At 41.0% G+C, this 21,584-nt stretch overlaps 1 protein-coding gene across 1 annotated transcript in view; it reads right to left on the reverse strand.

Moving 5' to 3' along the window:
• smtnb (smoothelin b) overlaps positions 1–21,584 on the reverse strand; it is a 93,348-nt gene that overhangs the window by 27,065 nt on the left and 44,699 nt on the right. Inside the window, exons 7-11 of the mRNA XM_042337385.1 lie at positions 15,543–15,639; positions 12,339–12,853; positions 11,316–11,376; positions 7,074–8,054; positions 6,119–6,177 (exon numbers count right to left, since the gene is read on the reverse strand). Of these exons, the coding sequence (XP_042193319.1) occupies positions 6,119–6,177; positions 7,074–8,054; positions 11,316–11,376; positions 12,339–12,853; positions 15,543–15,639 (1,713 nt within the window). The remainder of the gene's footprint in view (positions 1–6,118; positions 6,178–7,073; positions 8,055–11,315; positions 11,377–12,338; positions 12,854–15,542; positions 15,640–21,584) is intronic.

A 21,584-nucleotide genomic window follows, 5' to 3' on the forward strand; every position in this document is an offset into this window, starting at 1 on the left:
CGGACCCTGTTGTGTACATACTGCCAGACCTGTTTCGCCCACAAAATACATTGCCAATCCACTTTGCAGTATATTCTGTGAAGCGCTTTAGACATCTCAATAACGTGATAAGTCACTATATCAAATGCAAGGATTATTATTATTATTATGATAATGCTACCAAATTCAAGCACAAGGATAGTAATGGAACACAGCTGATGTACAAACCTGTCAATATCAGGCACTGTCCGCACTGTGGCCTCCCGAATGAAATGAGCTGTCTGTTGTGAAACTGATGGCTTTTACTGTGTGCCTCTCAGAAATGAAACATAGCTCAAGTGCTGATTTATTCTCAAGTCATGTTTCCACCCATTTTCTGATGCAAACACATGAACACAACTCTGCGCGCGCTCTCATCAACAAAAAGGGCACAATTCATTGGACACTGTGCACTGATGGTCCCATTACTTTCACTGAAAGAACAATGTAACGATTCAACCCACCCTCTCCACAACCACTCTTAAGTCTGGCTCAGTTGGAAGCGCTCGCGCCGCTGAATCAGAAGGTTGTGAGTTAAAGTCAGGACAGTGAATTCACTCATCTAGGGTGACAATCCGATGCAGTGTTATGGGTGCCCTGCATTGTTGGAGTTGCTGTACCTGGATGAGATGTTAAGGCAAGGTCCCGTCTGCCTGCTCAGGTGGATGTTAAAGATCCCATGACATTGTTTATAAAGAGATGGGAGTTTCTCCTGGTACCTGGCCAACAATCCTCCAAATAAAATTGATCACTCACTTTGTTTGTGGGAGATTGGTGTGTGCATACTGGCTGCTGCACTTGCTTAAAAATACGCAGTCACTACACTTTACAGTAAAATCTCATGAGGCAGTCTGAGATACCTCAGAGGCATAATAAGGTGCCTTATCAAATGTAAGGGTCATTATTATTATGTACAGACAAGATGCAGTAGCTTGGTTTAGCTATTAATTTTAAAAGGTCAATCATGTCGTTCCACACTACATGAAATGTATCTTCAGTTGTAAAAGACCACATACTACAGCATATTACTGGCGTGTCTGCCATCCGCTGCTGAGAAACATGCTCACAAGGCAGGGAAGAATCAGAGAAGAACTGTTAATCGCACAGCTTTTCCATCAGCCACATACATTAAATTGGTATAACATGTAATCTAAATTCTTATACGTAATCTAAACTCGTTTGGCTAATAGTTGTCCACTATATGGTGCCGCTTTAGGTGGACGCGTTATTTCAACAGAACACAGAGAAATTAAAGTCATTTCTGTGAATGATTTATCTAACGAATCCAGCAAAAAAATTCCCATACCTTTGTATAATCAGACGTTTTCAGTGAGCTCAGATTAATGAAGGTGCTTCAAACCACAGGTTTTGTTTCAGTGATAGCTTGTGCAATGTGAGATACTAGGCTATCAGCCAGTCTATGTGTCAGACTCTTTACACGAAGTCACAGAACGTACTATATGCAGCTTTCAACAGCTTCAGCTGCCTCACGTTTCACTTCTGCGCAAGTCTTTGCTCAACATCTTTCAGTAATTACCGGACCAAACAGGTGGGAGCCTGAAGTGAGCAAGGTTACCATCCTCTTCCAAAAGAGGTGTGGATATCAAAGATGTACACAAATCATCTGCAATATTAATGAACAGAATTCTGACTCCTGCCAATAGTTGCATTGAAGTTTATGTCTATTTGTACGTTTGCTTGTGTGTATGAGTCTGTATATGTATGTGTGTGCTCATGCAGGGTTACACATTTATTTCATAAGGTTAAATAATTACCAATATGATTTTTTGTGCCTTATTATTGTCTATCAAATACAAAGTGATGGCACTTTATAAAATTGTTGTGAAGAGTTTTGAGACGTTTTTGATATTATAGGCACTAACCAAATGAAATGTTCGTCTTTTTTTAATTATTAAATGCCAGCAAAATTATGTGTTGCTAATTCTTCCCTTCCAATTTCTCCTCTCACATGTTGACCCTCTCCTGAAAGAGAGAGAGGCATGCTTGGTACAGTCTCTCTTGCTGTTGTAGGTTGCCCAACCGCTTGTGTTTAATGAATGAGCTTGAAGCGGGCTATGTAACTGTGGGAGATATCGCAATAGCCTGATTCTATCATCTTCCATCAACATCCACAAGCGTACAGAGCACTAAATGAAGTGACTGCAGGAGCCTTCTCGACTTTCTTCCACCAACAAACAGATGCTGAGGCCACTTATCGTGTCCTTATTTCCACCTCAGTTGTTATCAATTATCTCACAGTACAGCAGAGACTTTGTGGATGAATGCAGCACACAGATATGTCCCACAAACAGACAGGAAGTGAATTTAAGTCTCATCCGAAGGACAATATATCTGGCAATAGAGCACTCCCCCAGGATGGAACTGAAGTGTTAATCTAGACTATGAGCTCAAAGTCTCAATGAGGCATGCACCTACAACCTTCTGACTCAGAGGTGAGAGTGCTACCAACTGAACCAGGTTAACACGTAGAGTTAAAGATTTATACAAAGATTAAGAAGTGTTAAATACCAAACGACATTCATTTTGTGTTCTTTGCTGAATGAATTCAATGATCAATACATTTTCATAACACCATCCCTCAGAGCAATGCAGCCGGGGGGAAAAGGAAGACTCTGTGAAGCTTCTCTGAGGCTATGAAGGTGAAGCCGTTTCCACTTCCCCATCTTAACATTCGCTTAGTTTGGAGAGGTCCCAGCTGGCTATGGGTGGCAGGGGAGGCAGAGTTGAATGCCATTATTCAACATTATAAAATGAGTCCTTCAACAGGGTCTATTTTAGGGAGGAACTAGCTTTAGAAGCTGAACTTGTAGCCAGGTAAACTTAACTGAACTTAAGAGCTCCTATAACCACAATGTGTGCTCTACACGTGTAGCATGGACAAAACCAGATGGTTGGGAGTCCAGCTGATGGATTATCTGTGATGTATTTATATACTCAAGGGCTATAGGAGAAAAAATCTGTTCCCTACCATGTAAATCTGCTAGATCAAACTGTTTTAAACATTTTTACATTATGAGTTACGAGTTTACAAATACAATTTGCTGATGTTGTCACCCGTAGAGACAGCTTCTCCAGTAATTCACTGGTGCTGAATGTCCATAGAACTTTTTCATTTTTCATTTGGCTGCCGTGTTTTGCCCATAAAATAAAGTCGATCCACTTTACAGTAGATTCTGTGAAGCGCTTTGAGATGTCTCAATGACGTGAAAATGGCGCTATATCGAATACAAAGACTATTATTATTAATTTCTTTACTTTTTATTCAAAGCTTTAAAATTATCATTAAAAAATGCTTCATTCTAAGAACAGTAACAGCACAGTCAAAGCATTCAGGTCTGGATTAAACAGATAGTCAAACCATCAATCTTCGCCAGTATAACAGCCAAAACTCCATAAACTGGACCTCTAATAATAAAAATTTACTGTGTAAGTTCAGACCTTTCTGCTTACACAGCGAGATAAGGTGGCCTTAGCTTCCCTAAGCTTGTGGAACTTCTTATGTACCTTCACCAGCGTTCCTGTGCCTTACATTCATAAAATATCAGTTCGCTTAAAAATAACATTTCTTCAGTCAGTGATTAAGGTTGCAGACATTCAGTGTCTGAAACTAAATGCGAGTTGGGATAACTTAGCTTATCTATTTGCAGTGGGATTATTATCCTATAGCTATACGTTTACACAGCAGTCAGTTTTCCAGTTTATAAATACACAAGTCCTAAAGGTTACATCTAATGAACAGTTTCTTAGCTTTATGTTCTTTTTGTTTAAAAGCTGTAAACCCAACCTTCAAATTTGATTAAATTGAAGGAAAACATACAGTCACACAAGAGAGAATTCTCAATGCTCTCCTGAATTTGAACGCTAATACTTTAATGAGTTAAAGAGATCATTACCCAGCATTCTGCAGCCTGACAAACAAGCCACACATTAGTGAATCAACAACACGCACAAAAACACCGTCAGCTACTAATTTTTGCAGCATTGGCTCTCAGGGACCCTTTGATCTTTACAGCAATGAATTACAATTGTATAGCGCCTTTCATGTCAGGAGGATGTCCCAAGGCACTTTATTGAATCCTTCTGGGTCATAAGGAGTTTTCATAAAACACTGTTTACCTAGCAGTAAGTAGGAACCCAGTTGTTCGTGGATTGCCGGCTCGCTTTCGGGGGGTAATAACTCCTCCAATAAATAAACAAATAAATAAATAAGTCACTCCTGCTTGTGGGAAATGCTGCCACATTTCTTCCACAAAATGTACAGTCAATTCACTTCAGTATATTTTGTGAAGCGCTTTGAGACGTCTTAAAAACGTGATAAGGTGCTATATCAAATGCAAGGATTATTGTTATTATTATTATAAGTAGTTTTCATAGAGAGATTTCAAAACACTTTCAATGACACTTAATTTGGGTTGGTTCTAGATACACATGCGGGCTTCCGCCACTGTCTCCCACTTCCATGTCAACAGGAAAATAGACTCATTGTCCATTATACAAAGTAAGACATCACAATTTAGTTTCTCACAATTATTGGCAGTTCTTCAAAAATTGCTGACATCTTTTCCTGAACATGACCAAACCCAATTTGCTTTTTGCTGACTGTTTCAGTCTCCATCTAGCACGTTCTTTTGAGGGAAATATCCAAAGAACATGTAACTGGCAAATCAGTTGTCGGTCGATTGGCGGATTACTTTCCGGGGTAATAAATTCCTCCGAAACAAATAAATACATTTTTTAAAATGATCGCTCAATCCACGACTGTTTGCAGGACACTGCTGGGCACAATTGGCTGTCACATTTCACCCACAAAATACAAACCACTTACAATATATTCTGCGAAGCGCTTTGAGACGTCTCAACCACGTGATAAGGCACTATAGCACATGCAAGGATTATTATTATAAATCTCTAACATTCTGATCAGTGACAGATAATAATAATAATAATCCTTGCATTTGATCCGTTATTAGCATATATAATCTACAAATGCTTCAGATCCACTGTCCCAGTGTCAATGTACACTTAACTGTACAATGGGCTAATCTCACAGCTGGGTTCCTGAGAGCTTAGCTCATTAATTGGAACCATAAACTACAGGAAAATAATTTAATGCAAGCCAGACAACGAGATTTGATACAGATTCAATATGGTCAACGATACTAAACATGAACACTATGTTTCAACTCAGAATTTCTTTAAATCTGCCTTGGGCATACTGTACTCGATTGAATCATTCATGAATGGAGCAATCCATGGGTTAAAACAGTACAATTTCCTGTTTGTTTTACTCATTGTGAGTTCATTGGTTTTGCCTGTATGTATTTGGGCTATGGTAACTACAGAGATAAATTTAATTCAGATCTATGACATTTCGAATGGTCACAGAATTGTGTGAAACAAATGTAAAGAATTGCTATGACCAATAAATCCTGTAACCTTGTTCCTTCAGGGTTCTTTTAGAAAACAAAAGCATGTTACATGGAGTCGACACAGTCCTTAGTTAGTTTGCAACCCATAAAAGAAGTAGTATAAAAGAACAGCGTGTCCTTTTGAAAGCTTTATGCTGGGTATTATATGTGCAATGCCAGTGCTACCTGTGTAAACCACAGGAACCCCAATTCCCTGGATACCTTACAAAAGGGGTGTTCAGAGACAGCATCTCATCAGAATATGGAATGAATTACTAGTGGTAGCTGTTGGAGCAGAATTGTTTGGGCCATTTAAAAGGAAATAGATAAGTAAATGCAATGTATTAGAGGGTGCAGGGGGGAGAAAAAAAAGCAAGATCGGGGTAGATGACTTTACGGGAGGAGCAAACAGACACTAATTTAATGAGTCATAGTTTTCTACTGCGTTGTAGATGTCTTTGATTCTATGGGAAGACCGGAGTGCAGGGATTGGAAAAATAGGAAACAGGGCATTGGAATACCTGAGTAAAGTGCAGACTAGGCCTGGGGCACAGTGCATTGAAAGAACCTGGTATAGTGTGTCAGAGAACTATTGCTCCATTTCATTTTGCTCACTTTTTAACAACAAGGATCCAACAGGACATGATCAGTGAAAATAAAGCCAAGCTTACCGTGCGGCTGCTGGACGTCAATAATCTGAACGGAGTGGCTCTCAAACCAAATGTCATCTCTGAGAAAAGAATTGAAAAGAACTTTGGAATCAGTTATTCTATTATCAGATCTTACGTTAATTAAATAAAAGAGAAATCCTCAATTGCGTGGGTTCAACGTCTGCAATTTTGTAAGAACAGAACTCGGCTCCATACAATCATAGTAATTGACAGCACAGAAGGAGGCCTTTCGACCCATTGAGTCTACACTGGCTCTCAGGGTAAAACATCAGGCAAGCTTCCTTACTCCATACTCCTCTGTTTACCTAGAAGTAAGTAGGAAACCCGGTTGTTAGTCGATTGGTGGATCGCTTTTTCGGGGCTAATAATCCATTCAAAAAAATTAAAAAATGTAATTTTCTGAAATGAGATTTTGACAATATAGGTGCCACCTTTTTGTACATCTGAAACTACACACACACTCCCTCTGCCTCTTCTTCCCCCAATCCCAGCAGCTGGGCTGGAGTGTCTCAAGTGCTGAAACATTGAGAAATGTGAATCCTCATTATGAGTGGGTAAGGTAAAATGCGAAATATACAGTATGCGAGATGCTATCCAGTCTCCACAGCCAGTTCCAGGGTCTGTCAACAGTGACAGAGTGAGTGTAAACGGCTGTTCAGCTGCAAGTACGAAACTCGATTTTGTCCTGTGAGCGGGCGGGTTACTGATTATCAGTGCGAGCAGGATGTGTTGGAAGACCAGGGGCTGCATGGATAAAAAAGCAGGATGTTTTATAAAAATAAAAAAAGACATGTCATGTACTTCATGTACAATGCAATCAGCACGGAAGGAAACGGATGACTAAAATTATAACTTTTTTTNGGCTTGGTGATGTGATAACTGCAGACATTTAGACTTGCCTGTGTTTTTAAGTGTTTTAAACACAGGCATCGCAACGTGTACATACAATACATACCTCCTTTCTGTGAGGACGGGGCACCAGTGATCCTCGTAGTCACAGCTTGGGGCTTCCATGCCTCTTTAATCTCAATTGTGAAACAGGTCTTCATGTTCTCTTCGTCCTTGCTCAGCTTCTTCTCCTCGTTTAGCTTGGAAACGTTTTGGCCGCGTGGAGTTCCAGGCAGGTCACAGTGCTTGGTAGAACCAAGTTGATCTAACTGCACAGAGCTGTTGGAGTGGGTTTTACTGTAGTCCTTCACTGACGCAGGCTGATGGGTCTGTGACTCACTCATGTTGCTCCTCCCTGGAGTCCCACTGTGTACTTTACCAACACTGGTCGCTCCCGCAGAGGACTTCATAGTGTCCTTGCTGTCTTTTAACATGGACAACAGGTTTGGCTTGTTCCGTTCAGCCAAAGAAACATCAGGGGCAACTGAATAGCTGGACAGAGACTGCCCCCCAACAAAGGAAAGTGTAGAAGATGCTGGGCTAGGCTGCTCTAGCCGCCTCTCTGAGGCTGTGGAATGTGATCTGGTAATACCGTACCCAGTTGGTGCAGTGTCCTTTCTTTCTCCCCTGACAGAGCTGGTTATCCTGTTTGCTAGTGATGTAGATCTGTCCCGATCTAATCCATTATTCCTATAGGAGTCTGTGAACCTGTTGCTCCTATTGGAGACTAAGTATACATCCTGTTTATCTGTAGATTTGCCTATTTCCCACGCATCCTTCAGATCAGCAGATCTCCCTTTCAGAGACGATTGCCAGCTCAACGGCCTGGATTCTTTCGGTTTTAAGGCCGGATTGCGTAAGGAAAGTTGGTGCTTTTGCAGAACTCTGCTCCTGTCCTCATTCAACAGGTTTATTTTCTTGGCGAAGAAATCTGTCCCTAAATCAACAGGCTGCTCAGATGAGTCCGTAGTGAACTTCTTCATTCGATCTCTGACAGAGTTGGCTCTCCTGAACGGCGAGGTATGTATGAATATCTCATCGGTCGTTTCTATAAGTCAAGCAAACAGGGAAAAGACCACAGTTATACAGAAGCAAAAAAAAAAACCATCAATGACATGTCCTTGTGCTGTTCATCTTAATATCAGAGAAGCTGTTCAAATATAGTTGGATTTCTCCAGTGCATTTTATTTTTTGCAAAAACAAAGTGGGTAACAATAACACAGCAGTGATGTGGCACCTACGTGAGGTTAAGGAACAAAGCACCAAAGTCACTGGGCGGGAGGAATGGAATTAGTTAGTAGCTCTTTCAAAGAGCCACAACAGTCATGATAGGCCGAATGGCCTCCTTCTGTGCTTGTAAGATTCTATGATCAATTGCATATTCATTGATTTTAGCATTTATAATGGGCAATAGCAGGTACTGCAATGAATTAAGCGCTGTCACAGAACAACACAGTACTGAGCAACATATTCAACATTACACTTCACAATCTCAGAGTTAATAAAAAAAGTCATTTTTTTTTTAAGTTAAAACTATGTCAGCAAGGTTTAAAATGTTACATTAACTCAGTTAAAAAAATGAATGGCGAAGCACTGATTGTGATGGTCTTGTCAAACATTGGCTATTTATAAGCTTGGAGCTAGTTAAGTGCAGTCAATGTTTATTCAAGCTCTGAAATCCGAACCTGATATTTCTCCTTTTTTCCCACTCCCATAGAAATGGAATTTATTTAATTGCAGTCATTTAACATGGGGGGTGGGGGGGTAAATGAGAGATGGAAGAAACAGTAAATATGCAAATACCATAGAAATTTAGGTCTGATTTCATGTGCTTGATCACTTGCTCACGACATAAGGACACAAATCTCATTGCCAGGAAATTAAAGCAGAGTGTGATTCACTCTTAGTTATTCTCCAGCTTCTCAAAGAGCAGTAAAGGAGTTAGATACTTACCCAGTCACTCAGCTAGTGAGTGCAGAGGAAGGAAGCTATTAATAGAGTGAACATGTTTTACATTAGTCTTACATTAAAATGCATAATATTTGTAAGGCAAATAATGGGGTTTGTTTCATCCAGAGAATACAGATAGAAATCCTGCTGATAAACTAAACTCTGGGGTATCCACACACACAGAACAAAGGGACCAGGCATTGTAACTAGAAGTTTCCTCTTCTGAACAACTATTAATCACTGAAATCGCTGAGACTTGATGGGAGTCTTTTTTTAAAATGTAGGTTTGAAGTGATGCCAATGAAAGTCAAAGATCCTTCTATAAACATTTGATGTTTACAGGTTGTAACGTGGCTTTTTTGGACTATACCTAATAGAAGAATTCCTTCCTTATTGGGATAAAAAATGTGAGATTGCACAGCGATCACCAAAGCCACACATTTCCTTTTTCTGCTGTGCAGTTTTTCAACTCTGAGGGAAAGAAAGCACGTGTGTGGCAAATCTGTGTAAATACTCCAAAAGAGGAATGACTCTTGTGTATAAAGCATATCTGATTGGAGGTTTCCAGTTCTCCAAAAATAATAGCTGCACAGATTGTAAACACACCAAACATGGAAACTTTACTTGTTTCAATGTCACGACAAGGCACTAAATCAAGTGCAAGATTTATTATTGTTATTATTAATAAAAGCTGAACAATAAGAAGAAAGCGCATGGTAACCGTACAAATAGCGTTTTGCTAATTCAGGTGGCAATTTAAACTGTCGCTTTTCTTAGTAGCATGCAAGTCAGAATGATTAAATGTAAGTAAATAATGGGCACTTCAACAGAAAGTACATCACTATCACGGGTTAGATAGAACAAAAAATATTATGAAGTCCTGTAGCTCAGTGGTTAAAGTACTCGCCTCGCAAGCGAGAGACGTGGGTTCGATTCCCAGCAGGATGAAACCTTGGGCAAGTTTCCTTACTCCACATGCCTGATAATAATTCCTCAAGAAAAAAACAATGATAATTTGATCACTCAATTCACAACTGTTTGTGGGACGCTGCTGTGCGCAATTGGCTGCCGTGTTTCGCCCACAAAATATACAGTCAATTCACTTTACAGTATATTGTTTGATGCGCTTTGAGATGTCTAGAAAATGTGAAAAGCACTATATCAAATGCAAGGATTATGATTATTATTATGATTAGGACCCATGTATGGAAGCTTCTTTGCTTTGAAAATGACTTGCTTTGTCCCGTGTGAAAATGAATGCTTTGATGCTGATGTAAACTAGAGTGTGCAGGGAGAACAAGTGGCCTCAATTTCCCCATGTTCCCGCTTTGCTCACTGTCCAGTGACCCCATGCTCGAAAGTGGATGTTGGTTGAGGATGGATTATGTTTAAGTTTATGCTTCTTGACTGATAGACTGAGGCACACTATTTAGGTTTACAAATAGAACAGTCATTTGGGCAATATGCTGAAGAGCTATTGACACATGTGGAGTCATAACCCAAAGAGTGACCACTTAAAGGACAAGAGGAGAAAAAACCCTTTTGGCTACTAGCGATTGACCAGAATTGGAGGCGCATTGCTGCCCAAAATTAGACCAGCAAAGACTCTACATACATACCAGAACAGCTCTTGCACCTATTGTGGCACAAGTACTGGAAACAAATCACAAGTATTCAGTCATTGTTAAGCATTGCACCCCACAATAAGTTATAGTGGTGGATTCAATACTTACATCAAATCAGCCAAGTCAAATTCCTTCACACTGGATCGTAAATAATGCAAATCTTTAGAAAACTCAGTAATTTCTGATCAGCCTGTCATTGCTACTTAGCAATTTATGGAAAACATCTCACTTCTGAATAAAACCTGTATTGTGGCTTTAGAGACTGAGAACTCAAACTCTGTCCATGGAAGCCAGCGGTGTGTAAACTGTACATGTCCATGTACCTCATGTCCACAGGAATGCAGAATTAACTAGTAATTGATTATGGATCATTGCTGAAAAGAATTTGTGCGTGTGAGTGGGGGAGAGAAAGAAGAGGAGGTTGATTTAGGCTAGGACAATGAATTCTACGAACTGAGGGAGATGAGTTGGTGCAGATTTCCACACTCATCAAATAATATTTGTGTTGAATAAAGGAATTCAGCCATTCTGCCCCCACTCTCTGGATCAGTTCACAGTCCTTTCACCTTGCACCCACCCTTGCCTCCTTCCAGGTCTGTCTATAAGACCCAACTACAATCAGCTAACTGAGCACACGCTAAGAATGGAAACTGGGACCTTCTCGGCTGTATGGCTCAGCTTCACTCTAGGCAGGGGCTCATACAAATAACCAACAACAAAAAAAACAATCTCACCTGAGGTCTCCTTCCTGAGCTGGGTTCCTGTGCTCCCTGGGGTACCATCCTCAAAGGTCCTCTGTTAAACAAAGGAAAAACAAATGCATAATTTTCCAGCAAATTTCACAAAGAGCATCAAAAAAAAATCTTGTCAGGATTTTTTTTGGAGTCTGGTCTAAACCCATTGATGTTCCCGTTGGCACAAGATGAAACAGCAGGAACTCCACACAAAGGTTAGATACAGCAGGATTTCCTCCCCAAATTACCACTTTGATTTTGTGGTTATCTCCTGTATGTGTGGCTTGGTTACAGGAGGTATCACAGTACTGACTCCAAATGATCTCATGCTTTACTTTTAATTATACATTAGTTTCCATATTTCTCACACAATCTAGGGGGGAGGGGCGGTGGAAGACGAAGAGTTTCTTCCCTCCTCCCTGGTTGGCCAATATATTAGCCGTTTATATTCATTGATTGAATCCTGCAGTAAATGAATCAGAGTAACAAACATCCATAAGGTGTTCAGTTCTCTGAGCAGTCAAGGGTTATATGTGATTCGGTAAAGCTGGTGCACTCAATTCCTTTGAAATGAGCAGGAAACAAAATCAGTATATACAGAGGAGGTGTGGGAAGCTTATGGACACAATGTCCTTCAATGTCAAACTCAACTCAGTAAGAACTCAAAACCAACAATGGGAAAGGAACTCACAGGAGTTTTTCCACCCTACTCTCTGTGACCTATTAAAGCTTCACTAACCTGTCTACTCCCTCCGCTCTGCAAGCTGTGGCTTGCTCCACTTCCCTCCTCCACCCCTCCCTGATCCCAGCCCACAGTTCAGGTAACAATTTTTCTATTCCGGGCTTGGTCCTCTGGGCTACGTATGAATTCTGGAAAGCCGGGGGTTTACTATACTGTAAAGTGCAGTGACGGTTTTGTGAAAGAAATTACTATAATCTCTCTTCTTTTCCTCCTCCACCCACGCCGCCATGTTTGGGTTTTCTACATTGCACGTTCTCATATTCATCCTCTGTAAAAACTACCTTTTTGTCAAGTTCTTTGAAGCGTTTGGTGCCCTGCTCCTCGTCTTCGATTATTCCTTTTGTGGCTAATTGAAGGTTGTCAGAATGCAGCCACTTCCGAACCGATGCCAGCCTTCCATTCAGTAAGATATCAGACGCTGGCTTATTAGTTGCACTCTGTACGGTCGGTGGAGTCTGCCCTGTGAACCTGTTCCCATTGAGACGAAACATACTGCCTCGGTCTCTAGTAATCAAGTCAGACTTTTTATCATCATCATCTTCCTCTACACCAGGCAAGCTCTCCTGCAGCGCCTCTTCCTTGTTCTGCGATCTGTTTCTCCTGTGGCTTTCTACACTGCTCTGCCCTCCGCTGGAATCTCTACCGCTCTCCAAACCCCAGTCAGAGTCGGTGCTGGAGGAGCAGCAATCCAAACCAGCTGATTCATCTCCCTGTCGAGATCCTGGGACAGCCTTCACTTGACTCTCATTAATTTTCTTCAGTGGGTCGAGAACCACAACCATATTAGAGGCCATTCCTGCTTTACAAAAGAGGAAAAAAGCACATTACTTTGGAAATCCACATTGCTGTACAGAATGACTAATAATTTTAGTTTCCTTCAGTTGCTAGACGCCTTGCAACCAAGCTGAATCGCATCTTCACCCAGCATCCAACACAAACACACATGGGAAAACAATGGTGCCCCAACCTTCTAAATAACTGATCAACCAGTCTTTAGGCATTAGGCGTGAATACAATGTGTAATGCTGTGCTTCAGGGTTATTCTCTGCTGCTTTTAAAATTATGAGCTTGCTGTCTGGTTCTCCAGAGCTAGAATATAAAAGAAGAATGAAACTATTGCAAGGTCTGATGCTTGGGAATGACACTTTCTTTCGTGCAAACCTTTTGCTAAAAAGTTATTTTGTACCATGCTCTATTCTTTGAATAAGGCCAACGGTCAGAGTCTAAGCCCCCATCTATTACTACCAGTGCTAATGCCTGTCGACTACTGTAATTCCTCCTCCTCTCACAGCGGTGAGTTGACTATTTTATGTTAGCTGCCTCCTTGATCAGTATGGCAGGTTGGAACCACAGCACGAGGATCACATTGTGGCAATAAACTGTCCAAACCTCCTGTGCTACAGTTTCAACACCCTTCGCCACAGTGCTGTCCTGCACTTTGTCACTATAAAGCCAACATCTGTATCCACATAATTTCTCAAGATTGACTTTTCCCATCAGTCCTGTGACTTGCTGCTTTGCTCGCCAGGTGGCACTCTTGTATTCAGTCATTTTCATGTTTAATTTTTTGTCTCCACTGTTCTCCTGAAGATGGAGCACTTCTACAGCTGGTGTTCCATAACACCTCATCGATGTGACGAGTAATGTGGCAGTCTTGGAAGAGAATATTAGCAAACAATTCAACCAGAGAGAGGAGGGAGAAGGAGCTCACAGCTGCCATGTCCACAGACACCAATTGTTGGTTAGTGATCGGAAACTGACCGATTTCCCCTCCTTTTAGTCCAGGTGCAATGAGGTTATAGCACCTTCGACACCATTCAGCACAGAGCTGGATGGTACCTTGGCCTCTGTCTCTTGCTTCAATCTTATATATTCCACGCATGAAAAGGTTTATCGACCCTTTGATTGCAGATGTTACATCATGATGTCTCACTAGCAGCAATTCAGGCCTGTTCCCTTCACACTTTAATCTTCTATACCACATTCCAACAGATGAAATAATTTCCAAATGCAACCAGCCCTCAGAAAGATAGTAAAACACGGTTTTAAATCCACAAACAAGGCACCAATTTCCCAGCTCCTGTACCTCAGGAGCTGGACTCCAGCACAATTCGTGGAGCCAGCCTCTCCACTGATGCAAAGTCTGGTGGCAAATCACTACCAAATGCACAGTGATGGACCACCAAGCATGACGTGCAGAGCAGCTTAACTACTATCCGAGGTTTAGATTCAGATTGATGTTTGATAGGGAGAGGAACAAAGGTACACAAAAAAGGTCAGCAAAACATTGCTAACCTAACGTGAAATGTTGGCATTTCACTGGTCACCATATGTTCACTGGGGATTAAATTGGGGCCTGCAGCAAATGTTGTCTGCAACTCATTCCTCTCAGTAATCAGAGCAATAACCTGGTCGCGCCATACAGTTTTAAAGAGGAACACATTGCCAGAACAAGTGGTACCAGTTAGCAAATACTCTGCCACAAAATATAGTCACGATCCTTCACAATACATTCTATGAGCATTTTGAGACGTCTCAAAGACGTGATTAATATCAAATGCAAGGATTATTATTATTATAGAGATGGGAGACAAGAAAAACTATGGGGCCTTCTGACACCGTCACATAAATACACTTTCACTCCATCCAGGGATTGAACCTGGGACTCTCCTGGTGAAAGAAGAAAATCTAACATGTAAGGTTAGAGACTCAGACACAGAGAGAGAGAAACACACACCACACACATCTGCTGGCAGGTATAATGTAGTGTAGTTGCAATACAATTCCTGATGGAACCATTTTTTAAATTAGCACTGTAAGCATTTTGTGAGATGTCCAATTATCCATACTCTTAACTTAACAATGGGGCTGGTTCCAATTAATGCAGATAATTGGATAACAAATCAATATTTTAGTAAAAATACTTGAATTTGTTTTTTGTTCATTTTTTGCATTGGACGGTGTCAGTTTTAAAATCTTGGGGATTTATACTGCAAGACACAGATGAAAAAAAGCAGCAGTGTTTAAATAGTTAAGCAGAGGAACAAGGCACAATCTGAAAAGATCGGAGGTTATGCTCTACATGAAATGAACAATATGTACTACAGCTGTTTAAAGAGACAGTTCAGCTGTAATTTGAAAGGAACCTGATGTGTCAGTGCAGCAGGAAATTAATATAGCCTTGGCCTGTGAGACAGCCTTGCTTTGTATCAACACACATGTACCCAACAATGGAGCTTTTTCACTCGTTGTCAAACAGACATCAGCTTTAATTATTTAAACATCTTTTGGCAGCGTTTCCTGGAGCTGAGTTTACACCACAAACAATAAGGGACAAGGCAGCTATTAATCCAATAAAAGGACCTTATTCACTGGAGTTCTTACTCCAAGGCAGAACTAATTATTTTTTTTAAAAAAGGGAGGTATGCAGTCCTTACAACTTTTACTTTCCACAAAAGAATCCACAAAGTAGATTAAGTACATACCATCAGATTTGATTCGACTGATGCCCCTCTGATTCCGAAGGTCTCGGATTTGAGCTCGGATCTTTTGCCTCTGTTCCAAATCTTCAGTCTCTCCAATCTACAAAGAACAGTTATAGTCAGTTAAATGCAGTTCCACTGCCATCATAGGGTAAGCAAATCAGAATGTCAGTTGGGACACAGCAAATACCTTTCTCACAAGTACAAATTACTTCTTCAGTTCATTTGAATAAAGTTTGACAATTGCTTTCTGATATACGCACAGTAACCTTACCCCATTCCTGATCATTTGGTATTCTCGTCTTTATTTTCTTGCAAATGTTCTCCTCCCTTCTGAGGATTTTTTTGCTGTGATACAGCTCTACAGATCCCAAATGCCCACCAGTATTTCACCCAGGTCACCATACATATGGAAGCTGGGACAGTTTGTCAGCAAACTGTTCAAACTGTGGGAGGTGTCAAATACGAGCCTGATCCAGTCCTTAAATCAACAATCAATCATGTACTGTCCAGCAGGAGCCATTGTACAGCAATCAGGAGCAAATCTTCTCCCCCACCGAGCCCTAACTACTGACCAGCTAAGATTAGCAAACACAACAATCCAACCTGCAATCTTCTGGTTTGTATGGAATAGTGCTACATCACACAGTGCATTTACCGACTGGGAACCTTGTTGTAATTTTCAAGATTTTCTCAACAATACATGAGCCATCTCAACTGGGAGGCATAAAGGTTTTCAGCTGGAATTTTAAATTTCAAAAGAATTTAATGTTTGTCTTTCACAAAAAGTTGAAAAAGTAAAGAAAAGTATGTCTTACCAGAGGAGCCGTTACTGAAATCAATCCCAAACAATAACAACCTCAGGACCTTGCCGAGGTTTATTTAAAGCTCCACTCACACCGCCCGCTCCCCAGACTCTGCAACAACTGGCTGTTAAAACCATCACTAACTTTGCACGGACTACACTCATCAGATCATTCTTTCAGCATGTCAAGGGAACAACAATTGAGGAGAGACAGCATCACAAATCTCATCCCACCCAGAACAAGCATTATCTCGGTGCCTATCCAACCCAGAAAGGAGAGTTAACAGTATTCAATAACACTCCCTCTCGATTCTCCCCCCACACTCCCACCCCTCCCCTTCCCTCCCTCCCTCCCCAACCCAGGATTAATTGCTACTCACAACTGATACTGAACACAGATTAACCAACATCCTCCTTCCTGCATGCTGGGACACAATCCAAAAATTTAACATTTGCTTCATCTTTCGAAAGGAGTGAAAGGTTGCCCTAAATGTACTCCCTTTCAGTATAGATTCCCCCCCCATCCCAATCCCCGTTAAGGATCAACATTCTTCCCCCTGCCCCTCCCCAGCTGAAGGAGCTGCAGTTTGATATGCAGATTTCAGTAGCAGCTAGCCTTTTTTTTTGTGGGGGAGGGAGAGGGAGCAAAGAATGTACTTTGGCCTCTCCCAGATCAACTCCTTTGGAGAGATGAACTGTTCAGCTTTTGCATTGTGTCCCAGCTGACACATGCAGGATGTAGGTTTATCTGTGTCCAGAAACGGTTGGGAGAAGCTATTAATCCTGGGCTGCGGGATAGAGGGGGAGAGAGGAAGAGGACAATAAAAAGAAAATTGAGGGAATAGTTGTGCCACTGACCTTTTACAGAAGTGCAGCAGTGAATAACTTAAAGCAAAAGGTACAAAAAATGAGGCTGTAAGTCCAAAATGATTGGAAGATGCTAGAATGCAAAGAATTCTCTTTCAAGTGTTGATCCATCTATTTGGATTTTCCAACAACTGGTTATATTTTATTTTTTTGAGCAGTTTAGCACAGATTAGGGCAAGACCCAGTGGCAGATTCAGGAACCTCACTTTCAGTAGCATTTGCAGTACTGAGAACTTTGCATGTTTTCGTATTCTAATCTACGTACTGAATTAACAAGTGGTAAGAATCATCTCCAGACACAATGTTAAAAGCTAAGCTACTTTCAGAAGCACTTCTAATTTATCCTTGGGGAGTCATAGTACTAGCTCATGTGGCAGCGATTTTGTCATCCCACAAAGAACCATGAGGTGAATGACCAATTAATCTGGCGGATTGTTGGACAGAACACTGAGGGAGCAATTCCTTTCTCTTTTCGAAGCATCAAGCAACCTTTTATCATCCGCCTGAAGATCAGATAAGGAGAGGGTGAGGGAGATGAGATTGATTCAAAGAAATAAATATAAGCGCAAACAAATGGCAATGCAAGACAATTTCATTCTTCAAGGCCCATCACTAGAAGTTATCCACTTTACTATCTCTGGTTAAAAAAATACGTTTGCAGAGGCTAATCTGATATCAACAGAATATGGACTGAACACAGAAGATGCCAAACAAATGAAGAAAATTACATTTGAATTTTCATTGTGTGGCAGGTTTGTTGCTATGTGCTCCACTCAAACATCTCGTCCTGCCTTACACTGACAATGAGCTCTTTCCTGACCCCCAGGTCTCTGTGTGCAAGAACTCATTAGGATTGAAAGAGATGGGAACATCTGTTAGTCTCTCTCTCTCTCACACACACACCACGCACTCACTGAAAGGCTGTAGGTAGTCTTTCTCCTGTTCCCCATCTCTTAATCACTAAATAGAAGATTTTTCTTTAAGAAGCCTGAACAATAAGCAGGCCGTCACTGGTATTAGTACAAAGATACATAGTTAAATGGAGAATCAGCAGCACGATTTCATTGAACTTGCAGTTCAAAATGGTCCACACAGGATGGTAGTATATTTTGCCACACTTGTCCCTGATGCATCAGAAATGCATCAGGGACAAGCATGTTTTCCTGTATTAGCCAAACAACACATAACCACCACATTCAGGCAGTAGATGCTGAAATCTGTTTTGAATGCCTTGGGTCTTAGCAGAATTCCCTGTCAAGCTTTGCGCTTCCAAAATGCACAACTGCACTGAAACTTTAGGTAGATGGAGTCTTTATTTTTGCAGCAATTTATCCCAATGCCAAATCTGCAAAGACCTGAACAGTACAGAGCTTTTTACTCCCACTCTTGCAGCAGCAGCTGTGTCCAGGATCGGGAAAGAATCCTCACTTGCTGAACTCCCATCAGGAGTGTCATAGTTGAATAGGTAGCCTCCACAGCATTGTTTATGGCCTCGCACGAGTACACACATAGTGGTTACATCCAACATTGACTTTTAAAATAGAAGTATTTTATGTTAAAGTGTATTCTCCCCCTCTTCTCTCTCTTCCCCCCTTCCCCAGGGCAACACTCCCCTTTAAATACAAACCACCCATTAACTTACTGCAGCCATGTACTTTGAAGGAAATAAAGTCCATTCTACATGCAATAGAAATCACTCAAACCCTGGCCAGGCTTCTCAGTGGCAGCGTACAGTGTATCAACATGCTGCCTCCAATCCGGAAGGACAGCAATGATAGACAATTCAGTCTTTCTGAATGTACTTTGTTCACAGAAGGGTTTGAAGTGAGATTTCAGGAGTCAAATATTTGTGGATTAAGCTGCTCTACAAAACCCGTGCTCGAGGGATTAGAGACAGTCACCAGTAACTGGGTGCTTCAGCTGCCAGAATTTTGTTCAGAAATGAATTGCTTTAATTAGTTTGATCACCATCAAACAGAAATTTGCCTGACCCAAGTGAAGGAAACCTTTTTAATCAGAGTTCACTTTGCTTGGCTGCAGTTCCATCTCTGGATAGTCTTCACTGAAACTCGGCTTCAGTGAACATGTGTTTTAACTAACTATGCCTAATAGGGTTGTAGCTTTGGTCCAGGTGGAGTCCTGAAAAAATACATAACCAACCCAAGCAGAAAGTTCCAAAGTCACGTCCCCACTTAGATTTTTCTCAAAATCTAATCCAACCAGGATCCTTTCTGATCAATTTGTTGACAAAGCTGTGACTTTATATTGGAATTCTGTTCTATTGCACAAAAGCCCTCCAACTATTTAGTCTCACAATTCCAGTATTCACCTCCCCACCCCCCCAACACTTACAGTGTCTGACAAGACCTTCCTCAACCCTGGAATTTCTTCTGGCAATCAATCGCAGAGTCCTTTGGGGGGAAGCAATACAATGTGTTGACTTCTGATGAAAGGCCCACGACAAAGCCAATTCTTGGTGTATGAATGTCCCAACAGGACTTTAAACTGTTATCCTGGAACTCAACTAAACTTTATATACAGTTCCAGATACTTTTTCCGCACATCAAGGTAAAACAACAACAATTAAGAGCTCATTGTGTGTAGACAAGGCAGGAACCACAGCTGCTGTTACCCAGGGCTGTGCAGCCTGGCTAGTTTGTGGTTCTTCCTAAAGCTAAAGGGAATGTAATTATACTAATGTATTTATTTAAGGTAAACCATTGAATCTCAAGGCCAAACAAAAGCCATTTGCACAAGATAAACTAATGTTAAATGAGTCATGCACCACTATATTTAAGTGCATTCACCGAGCAGCAAACTCCTTTTGCATTACCTCCGACAAATTCAATCACTTATTCTGTGTTTATACCATGGTTCTCAGGTGTTGAGTTCTAAAGGCCAGAATAAAGCAGTTTTTGTTTTCAGACCACAATTTTCGACCAGTTTTTGTCCACAAAATCTACAGTCACTCGACTTTACAGTTTATTCTTAAAGCACTTTGAGACATCTCAACGACATAAGACGCTATATCAAACGCAAAAATTATTATTTTATTTCAGACTCCAGAGCCAGTCTGTATCAAATGAACAGGAGAAAGGCTGTTCAAACGTTAGTTTAAACGTGCTGAGCCTGTGCTGTTTTTAAACTGTGCCAATCAATCAAATGAAGGTTAATACTGGATGTATTAATCCACAACAAAAAAATAAACAATTTGCTAATTGTCTGGCCTGTGGGGTGCTGTACAATAATCCAATCCCATCACCTGGAGTGTAAAATAGAAGCCAGCAACTGCTCTTCTTTTATTCTATTCTGTTGGAATAACCATATGTTCTCTGAACAGTGTGACCCTGCTATTAGCTTCCCTCAATGTACTGTCAAGCCTCTTATATTGCTTGCTTCGAGCTTGCTTGGGTACTATGCTACAAACCACCAATGGAATCAGTTTTGCTGGTTGGGACAATGTTGGCAGGGTCCACTAGAGGAGCTACAGGCATTACTTCACCACACCCAGATGACTGAACACAAGTAATACTATAAAATATAAAAATCTTTTCATTAGGCATTTAGAGTGGAGAAACCTCATTAACAAACAGATTGATTATATTACCAATCAGGTGGCAGACCTAATATCCTGTTTTACCTGCTATAACTGTGCCTCACATCAGCCATTCACGAGGCAGCGCCTGTTTGGGTCAGTTATTGATAAGATTCAGAACTGAGAAGAAATGACAAATAGGCAAGCAAAGAAAAAAAAGTGAATGTATTCTTATCATTTATTCACAAAGCTTTCATTTTCACAGGATGAAGTCTTCACTTTCATAGCTGGTAGTATTCAAATATACCAGCAGCATAACTTCAGATAACAGATGTGTAAAGAGATAAACAAAAGGAGTGATCAAACACAACTCTGAGTACAGGGCATTACCCATAATTTGCTTTTACTCAGAGGACAGCCCCCACACCAGCCAAAACATTCTGATCACTCTATGCTTCACTGCTTCTTCATGTCACAATGGCAGGCCTGATTCCCATCTCCGGAGATACTCGAATGCTGAAAAGCACACGCTCTCACTTCAATGCTAACAATCTGCCTGATCAGTAACTGAGAGATGGCTGCAGATCAGCCTTGCAGAATGACCTTATAATCTCCTATCTGGTTTTCCCAAAGAAACGGATTAGATCCTTAACCTGAACTAATTCCATGGTCTCCTCAGAGACTGCCAGATCAAGGTACACATCACTATGCAGTCCATCACTTGTACCTGCAAGCTTCATCAAAGCCTAAAAACACTGCAGTGCTCAAAACAATGCACTAGGGTTGCGTCTGGGAATCACCATTTCAATCACAGGAATGTTTGATTCTGATAAAGACC

This window comes from Callorhinchus milii, unplaced genomic scaffold (genome assembly GCF_018977255.1).
Source record: "Callorhinchus milii isolate IMCB2004 unplaced genomic scaffold, IMCB_Cmil_1.0 Scaffold8, whole genome shotgun sequence".
Taxonomy (NCBI): Eukaryota; Metazoa; Chordata; class Chondrichthyes; order Chimaeriformes; family Callorhinchidae; genus Callorhinchus; species Callorhinchus milii.